Below are 8,902 nucleotides of genomic sequence, written 5' to 3'. Positions count from 1 at the left end.
TTTTGAGACGGAGTCTCGCTCTGTCGCCCGGGGTGGAGTGCAGTGGCCGGATCTCAGCTCACTGCAAGCTCCGCCTCTCAGGTTTACGCCATTCTCCTGCCTCACCCTCCGGAGTAGCTGGGACTACAGGCGCCCGCCACCTCGCCCGGCTAGTTTTTTTGTATTTTTTTAGTAGAGACGGGGTTTCATCGTGTTAGCCAGGATGGTCTCGATCTCCTGACCTCGTGATCCACCCGTCTCGGCCTCCCAAAGTGCTGGGATTACCGGCTTGAGCCACCGCGCCCAGCCGAGACTTTGTTTCAAAAAAAAAAAAAAAAAAAAAGCCCAGGCGTGGTGGCTCACACCTATAATCTCAGCACTTTGGGAGGCTGAGGCAGGTGGATCACGAGGTCAGGAGATGGAGATCAGCCTGGTCAACATGGTGAAACCCCGTCTCTACTAAAAATACAAAAATTAGCCAGACGTGGTGGTGGGCGTCTGTAGTTCCAGCTACTCGGGAGGCTGAGGCAGGAGAATGGCCTGAACCCGGGAGGCAGAGCTTGCAGTGAGCCAAGATCGTACCACTACACTCCAGCCTGGGTGACAGAGCGAGATTCGCCTCAAAAAAACAAAACAGAAAAAAACCTTTTTAGATCGAAACTTGACCCTTTTTAAGCATGTGATCTGGGCCAGTCCTTCTCCTCTGAACCCGGTGTGTGCTCAGGACGGAACACTGACAGGACAGCGGCCAGGGCGGCCCCAGCCAGGTGGGGAAGGCACTCCCCTGGGACAGAGTCAGCGTGGGCAATGCATGTGCAGACAGAGCCCTCGAGGGTGGGGACATGGAGGCCTGTCTGGGACGCCCCCTCCCCCGCTTCAGGCCGGCCCAGCACCCACCTTCTTCATGAGCATGTATATGTGTAGCTGGGCGTCATCCAGGACGTAGCGGTGGGGCTGGCGCAGCCCCTCCAGGGTCCGCTCCATGGTCCGGCTGTCAATGTTGACCCAGCGGGCAGCGCCAGGGGCCAGGAACTGCCTAGGGGTGGGGACAGCATTGGGTAGTCCTGGCTGGGTGCATCTGCCCGTTGGCCAACCAGTACCTACCACACGGCACTTACTGGTACACAGCGTCCACTAGGGTGGGGACCTGGGCCTGCGCTCCATAGCGAAGCTCCTCGCATGCCTCCCAGAAGCTGAGGTTTTCTCCTGGGGGCCGGGCACCCAGTCAAGGATACCATCGAGAGTGGCAGCCAGGGCCAGGAAGGGTCCCCAGGGAGAGGGCAGAAACCGAAGCAGAAACCGAGGCAGCAGCCTCCCTGCTGGGACTGGAGCAGGGGGCTGGGGGGATTCTCACCACTGAACTCCTTTCCTAGAAAGTCCACGAAGTGGGCCCGCCCCACGGGGTCCTCCAGGAGCTCCCGGAAGCTGAAGCCCCATCTCTCCACACGGAGCTTCGTGGGGGCAGCCACCCTGGGGGGAGGGCGGGGCTGTTGAGGAGGAGGGGACTGATCCTCCTGCAGCCCCCCAGGCTGGGAGCACACCTGCAGTCCCCCTGCCCCGCCTGGGCTCACGTGGGGGCGTTCATGACCCAGTAGGCGTCGTCGTCTGAGATCCAGGGGTTGCTGGGCAGGCACCCCGACACGAGGGGGTCGTGGGGTCCACGCTGGCCACAGAAACTCAGGTACCTGGAAGGGGGTATCGGGGCTGGTGCAGGAGGGGCCTCAGGAGCCAGGGCACTCAGCAGGGGTCTCCAGCTGCCACCCCTCACCCCACTCACGCCTCAAGGCAGACGGAGGACTTCACTCGGGTCCTGCCCATCGCTCTCCTGCAGTACTCGATCTAGGATGTGGGGCCTGTGAGTCAGGTCCTGGGCTGGGGGAGGGCACCCAGCATCCTCCACTCCCAGTCCCAGGACTTACCTCCTGCTTATAGAAATCTGTACTCTTGGTCTGGAAGGGACAGGTGGGCTGCAGTTAGATGCAGGTCCCCTGCTGGAGTCCCAAATCCCCAGCTGGTGGGCACCTCCCCAGGCTTAGCTCCTGCCCCATAGACCTGGCAGAGATGGTGGCCCAGCCCCATAGTCCCGCCCCTTGGAGCCCCTTCTTCCAATCAGGGATCTGACTTTCCAGGAGACCTCTCGGGGCCTAAGGTCCAGCGATCTGCAGAATATTCCCCGGAACCCTGAGGTTCTCAAAGTTGCAATTGTGAGTAATATGTCATATTTTTTCTTTTCTTTATTTTTTTTTTTGAAAGGGAGTTTAACTCTTATTGCCCAGGCTGGAGTGCAGTGGTGCGATCTCGGCTCACCGCAACCTCCGCCTCCCGGGTTCAAGTCATTCTCCTGCCTCAGCCTCCCGAGTAGCTGGGACTACAGGCATGCGCCACCACGCCCGGCTAATTTTGTATTTTTAGTAGAGACAGATTTCTCCATGTTGATCAGGCTGGTCTTGAGCTCCTAACCTCAGGTGATCCGCCCGCCTCAGCCTCCCAAAGTGCTGGAATTAGAGATGTGAGCCACCAAACCCGGCCTAATATGTCATGTTTTCAAATGTATTTAAATTATGTTTTTAAACATATACTTGAGAAGTCCCTACTAATGGGAACCACTGGGGAACCAGGTGTGACTTATTGAGTTCATCGGTAGGGGCCTCGCTGGGGCCGGAGCGGAGGCGGCGGACACTCTGCCTGGGTCCCCGAACCCACTGTCTCTGAGCAGCTTTGTATGGGGAAATGTTAGGGTCGTGAACTTAAGAAGTTTTATCAGTGAGGTTCTAGGTGCATCAGTTCCAGACGTCGGGTCTGGATGGGACTCAGTTTGAACAAAGGGTTTTGCTGCCGCGGGGCTCAGATGCTCCCTCTGGTCTGGTCCCTGTGGTTCTGGAGGCCTCCACCTGGAGGGAGGTTGCTGCTGGATCTGCTTAGGTCTGTCAGGCCATAACCCTGCTTGTCACCATCACCCCTCCAATTCCCTGCAAACCCTGATACTGTCCAGGAGAAGAGCCCCCTTCCTCCCCGCCACCCACCTCGTCCCCACCACTCCACTTACGTGCACCCAGGGCAGCAGGTGTGAGGGGAGAGAAAGCGAGAGTTAGCAGAGGCCTGGGGAACAGGAGTGACCGGGAGTGAGCAGGGGCTTGGGGAGGCTGCACCAAGTACCACCCAGTACCCTCTGGGTGGACCAAAGGACGGACAGACGGGCAGTCCCATGGTGGGTCCAGCAGGATGCGGCGGGCGTGCAGAGCGAGAGGGCAGCCAGCACGCACGCAGAGACTTACCATGTGCACACGGCTGGCGGCACAGGATCCCCGCCCTGGACCCTGCTCCAGCACACTGGGGGCCCCGGGCTGCGGAGGGGAGGTGAGATGAGGGGGGTGCAGTTCCGGTGGCCTGCTGACCTCCTTTAAGACTAAGTTCCGCCTCCCAGACCCCATGTGGAAACTGACACTCAAAGGAACTTGCGAGCAGAGTCCCAACCTAGCCTTCAGCTGTCTCTTCTCTGCTCACCAACCCCAAATGGCCTGTCCACCAGGCCTCCCCACAGCCCCAGTTGCTCCCAGTCTGTGAACTCAGTCCCTACATTGCAGCCGAGGCTTCCTCCTGAGGGCCTGCACTTCCCGCAATCTGGTGTCCCAGTGACTCTCCCTTGGGCCCAGAGAGAAGCTGGCTTGTACTGTGGTCTAGGGACGGAGACCTGGGTTCTGATGACCAGAAATACAATTAAGTCACAAAGCAAAAACGTCCTGCCCCCCACCAGGATCTCCAAGGCAGGTCCTTCCACAGGCTCAAAACGGTGGTCCTGAGAGTGCCTGTGAGGGAAGCACACTGACCCCTGCGCTGGCCAGTGACCCCACACCCTCACCGCAGGTGGGCTCACCGGGGGCCTGTTCACCAGCCAGTAGGTCTGCTCCTGGCACGCAATGACCAGCCTGTCCCCCTTCCTGCGCTGCTTGGCTGCCCTGGGAGGAGGAGGCTGAGTTGAGGGCATGCCCTGCACACAGCAGGCCCTCGGGCCTGGACCTGGGCAGGCAGCCACACCCAGAGGTGCCCTCCACCGTCCCAGGGCCACCAGAGCCTGGCCTGGTGCTGGGCTTCCTGAGTTGCCTGGGTTAGGCACCTGCAGGCGGGGTGGGGCGGGGCCTCACCGCAGCTGCTCCCTGGCCTGCATCAGCACCAGGTCCCACGCATGGCTGATCTTCGTGTGTAGCCGGTCATAGCACTCCTGGGGGCAGCAAGGTCTCCAGTGGGTCACCCCGGCCCTGCCCCCAGTGAGAATGTGTGGGGAGTGGGGGGTTGGGGACTGTCTTGGGTCTTGGGGCCTGGGCTGTATGTTCCGGGGTAAATCATGAGGCCCTGGGAGGCATGAATGAGGCTTGGGTTCCTCCAACTGGACCCAGCCGGGACGGGGCGGGTGGGGGTCCCACCTTCTCATAGTCCGCCAAGGTCCCCTGTTTTCGGATGTTCTTCTTGGCCAGGTAGATGGCTAGAAGGACAGGGACAGCCTGCAGAGGGGCCAGCTCTGCCCTGCCCCGCAGCATCACCCTGAGGCCCCCAGTCCCGGGAGCTTGTCTGGGGCCAGCCGTCCCCTTGCTCACCATAGTCCAGCTCTGCAGCCGGCCACAGGGTACTTGTCCAGAAGTACGGGGTCTGGCGTGGTGCAGGGAGAAGGTGTCCAGGACGCCGGCGTCTGTGCCTCCCCAGTGTCACCCCACCCTCAGACCTCCCTGGGAAGAAGCCTGGGCTGGGCAGGGGGTGTCTGAGGGTCTCCCTGCCTGCCCACCCCCCAGAGACTCCACTGACCACTGGCCAGTCTCTCCACTTGGAACTGAGGCCAGCTTGCTCCTTGGGGTCATGTTGAGGGACTGCCTCCCTCACTGGTCACCCTAAGCCCCCATTCAGGGCAGGGTGGGACTGGGGGCCTGCACAAGTCTTGGATGTAGTCACAGTCTGTGCCTGGGGAGGGGTACAACTGAGGGCAGGTGGGCCCAGGATCCTGATGTGGTTAGGGAGGGCAAGAATGCTGTCCTCAGGCCTCCACAGCCCCGCCCTCAGGGACTGGGCCTAGGGATCCCCAGGAAGACGGCAGAATCCTCTGCAGATACAACCCCTCGTGGGACCCTGCTGTGACCTCCAGGAAAACTGAGGCCCCATCCCTCAGCCGGGTCCTTCTCACCACATGGGTACTTGCAGTCCAGGACTTTTGGGGAGGGGGCGGTGGACCACCAGCCCACGGTGACATGGCGAAGTCCCACTCCAATCCCAGCAAGCTGGGCAGCCCCTCCCCTCTCCCCGAGTTGGTAGGTTGGGTGGGTGGAGCTGGGGGTCCCACCGGCTCCCACCTGCGCCCCAGAGTCTGACCTGGAACCTGTAGGGCGTCTCGTCTGGCCGGAGCACGAGGCTACGGGGGTCGCGCAGCGGGTAGATGTAGCCGTGCTGCACCAGGACAGCGCCCAGGTGCAGGGCCTCTGGGGACGGGTGGGACGGTGAGCGCGGGGCTGTGGAAGCGGTCCAGGGCGGAAGAGCCGGGCCTCCCCTCCCACCTGTGCTCCCCACTCCAGTGCGCTCTGCAGGGCTCTGAGAACTCGCAGCCCCCAGGAAACCCAGGCCTAGGCCACCAGCCCAGTGACCCCAGGGCCCAGCGGGCGGCAGGGCGCTCACCCTCCTCCGAGATGCAGAACTTCTGGGTTAACCACTGCACGACGTCGCTGCCTGCACGGGAGGGAGAGACGGAGGTGGAGGGAGGCCGAGGCGCGCGCGCCCCCGCCCTGACGCGCCTCACCTGTCACCGCGTGGGGAATGACCGTGACCAGCAGGCGCTGGCTCCGCATCTTCACGCCCTGGTCGGGGTCCTGCATGCTCACGACCACCCGCTCCATCTGGGCGGAGGGAGCCGTCAGGGGCTGCTCTGGCCGCCCCCGCAACCCTGATTCCCTGGCACGGCACCGGCCGGGATGCCCCGGATCCGGGAACGCGGAGATTAAGGCGCGGCGGCGGCGGATTCCAGGCCGCAGCGGGCGGCGGGGACGCGGGGCGGGTCGGGGCGGGCCGGGGAAGACCCCGCGAGACCCCCAAGGGGCCCCAGGCCCGGCCGCCCCGCCCGGCCTCGCAGAGCCGCCGCCCCAGACCCGCCCGCCCCGCGCGCCCCCGGTGCCTCCTGCTCTGCGGCCCCTCCCGGCCTCGGGCGCCGGAAATCGGGGGTCGGCGGGACCCCCACCTGCCTCGCACCTTCCTTAGATGCGGCATCTGCGCCCGGGGGCGGCCGGGGGGAGGCGCGGGGCCGGCGGCCATGGCTGCGGGGCGAGGACGGCGGGGATGACCGAGCGCCCCGCCCAGCCCCGCCCGCCCCGCGCCGCGCCCGGGTCAACCCTCCGGCCGTGAGTCCAGAGTCGCCAGGCCCAGTGCGGGTCTGAGAGTCACGGCCACGGCCCAGAGGCAAAGGAGCCGGCGCCCCACGAGCTGCCTGAGTCACCCCCCAAGTCCCGGGACGCTGAGGCCCTCATGGGTGGAGGCGAAGTGGGACGGGGGGCCTGGGCCTGGGACCAGGGGGGATGTGAGGGGACGGGCTGAGCGGGAGCAGGGGGTGGTCGCTGGGAGAGGGAGGGGGGCTCACCGGGGAGGGGTTGGCCATGGGGAGGGGATGGGGGTTCAGAGTGGGAGGGGGGTTCCGTGAGTAGAGGAGACCCGCAGGGAGAGTGCACTGGGGCGGGAAACGTGGCTTAGGGCCCACTGTAACCCTGGTCCTGTGTGGGGGGCCCTGAGGACGTTCAGGGACCAGCGACCTGGCTGTGGGGCCGGGGCCGGGGCCAGGGACCTGCTGTCCTGCGATGCCTGTGGCCAAGGCCGCACACGTTGCTGTGGCAGTGGCTGGTTTGGGGCATGAGAGGTTGGGTGCCCACACCAGCTGTCTGGCTTTCTTTCTTTCTTTTTTTTTTTTTTTTTTTTTGAGACAGAGTCTGGCTCTGTCTCCCAGGCTGGAGTGCAGTGGCCGGATCTCAGCTCACTGCAAGCTCCGCCTCCCGGGTTTACGCCATTCTCCTGCCTCAGCCTCCCGAGTAGCTGGGACTACAGGCGCCCGCCACCTCGCCCGGCTAGTTTTTTGTATTTTTAGTAGAGACGGGGTTTCACCGTGTTAGCCAGGATGGTCTCATCTCCTGACTTCGTGATGCGCCCGTCTCGGCCTCCCAAAGTGCTGGGATTACAGGCGTGAGCCACCGCGCCCGGCCCTAGCTGTCTGGCTTTCTAAACATGCTGGATGCCGGGTGTCAGTGGAGCACGTGGCTGCTGCAGAGTGTGACCCAGCTGTCCCCACCTCCTGCTGTGGGTCCCTTATCGGAGGTCCTTCCAGAGGAGTGGCTGGCGGCTCATGGCTCACTTCCCTCAGTTTCACACAGGCCTGGGTGGGCCCACTGGGGAATGGGCAGACACCCTGCCCAGGGCACCCTGACACTGGTGGAGAGGAGCTTTACTGCAGGGAGGATCTCAACAGACACCGACTTCGTCTCACCAGTGGCCGCCTGGCTTCAGGCCCCACTCTACTCCCAGCTCTCTCCCTCCTCCAAAGGCTTGGCCATGCCTATCCCCAGGTGCATCCCGAGCCAGGCCCAGGCCCTTCAAGCCCCACTGGGCAAGCTCGGCTCACTGCAACCTCCGCCTCCTGAATTCAAGCAATTCTCCCGCCTCAACCTCCTGAGTAGCGGAGATTACAGGATCCTGCCATCACGCCTGGCTAATTTTTGTTTTTGTTTTTGAGACGGCGTCTCACTGTGTCACCCAAGCTGGAGTGCAGTGGTCAGGTCTTGGCTCACTCCTGCCTCAGTGATTCTCCTGCCTCAGCCTCCTGGGTAGCTGAGATTACAAGCATGCACCACCACACCCAGCTAATTTTTGTATTTTTAGTAGAGATGGGGATTCACCATGTTGGTCAGGCTGGTCTCAAATTTCTGACCTCAAGGGAGACTAGATCTTATTTTATTTTATTATTTTTTTTGAGATGGAGTTTCCCTCTTGTTGCCCAGGCTGGAGTGCAATGGCACCATCTTGGCTCACTGCAACCTCCGCTTCCCAGGTTCAAGCGATTCTCCTGCCTCAGCCTCCCTAGTAGCTGGGATTACAGGAGCTGCCACCATGCCTGGCTAATTTTTTGTATTTTTATTACAGACAAGGTTTCACCATGTTGGCCAGGCTATTCTTGAACTCCTGACCTCAGGTGATCCACCTGCCTCAGCCTCCCAAAGTGCTGGGATTACAGGCTTGAGCCACCGCGCCAGGTCGGATCATTTTTAAAAAACTAAGTCGAGGTCTCACTATGTTGCCCAAGGTGGTCACGAACTCTTGGGCTCAATCCATTCTCCTGCCTCAGCCTCCCAACATGTTAGGATTACAGGCATGCCCAGCCAGCGTCTCTTTTTTTTTTTGAGACCGAGTCTTGCTCTGTCCACTCAGGCTAGAGTGCAATGGCATGATCTCTTCTCACTGCAACCTCCGCCTCCCAGGTTCAAGCAATTCTCCTGCCTCAGCCTTCTGAGTAGCGGGGATTACAGGCACCCGCCACCACGCCTGGCTAATTTTGTATTTTTAGTACAGACAGGGTTTCACCATGTTGGCCAGGCTGGTCTTGTATTCCTGACCTTAGGTGATCTGGCCACCTTGGCCTCCCAAAGTGCTGGGATTACAGGTTTGAGCCACTGAGCCCAGCCCTTGGCATTTTTAAAAGGTGCAAATGTGTCTATTTCTCCTTGCTTTTTTTTTTTTTTTTTTTTGAGATGGAGTCTCGCCCTGTCGCCCAGGCTGGAGTGCAGTGGTGCAATCTCAGCTCACTGCAAGCTCCGCCTCCCAGGTTCATGCCATTTTCCTGCCTCAGCCTCTCAAGTAGCTGGGACTACAGGCTCCCGCCACCACGCCCAGCTAATTTTTTTTTTTTTTTTTT

General features: G+C 61.5%; 1 protein-coding gene across 1 annotated transcript; it reads right to left on the bottom strand.

Annotated features, from left to right (window-relative positions):
- Positions 1-876: 876 nt before the first annotated feature.
- On the bottom strand, positions 877-6,290 carry RGS11 (regulator of G protein signaling 11; the record flags this gene model as incomplete). Its single annotated transcript, XM_026450008.1, has 15 exons — positions 6,202-6,290; positions 5,756-5,852; positions 5,635-5,685; positions 5,335-5,441; positions 4,572-4,623; positions 4,401-4,459; positions 4,122-4,198; positions 3,854-3,935; positions 3,255-3,323; positions 1,899-1,928; positions 1,757-1,818; positions 1,551-1,664; positions 1,334-1,449; positions 1,098-1,185; positions 877-1,015 (listed from the first exon to the last, which is right to left on the bottom strand). Coding segments are annotated over exons 1-15 (1,206 nt in total), but the record flags the coding sequence as incomplete, so codon positions are not given.
- Between the last annotated feature and the right edge of the window lie 2,612 nt (positions 6,291-8,902).

This window comes from Piliocolobus tephrosceles, unplaced genomic scaffold (assembly GCF_002776525.5).
Source record: "Piliocolobus tephrosceles isolate RC106 unplaced genomic scaffold, ASM277652v3 unscaffolded_9557, whole genome shotgun sequence".
In the NCBI taxonomy this organism is placed as follows: Eukaryota; Metazoa; Chordata; class Mammalia; order Primates; family Cercopithecidae; genus Piliocolobus; species Piliocolobus tephrosceles.
Note: the sequence above shows the minus strand (reverse complement) of the source record. Positions and strands in the feature narration are given on the sequence as shown.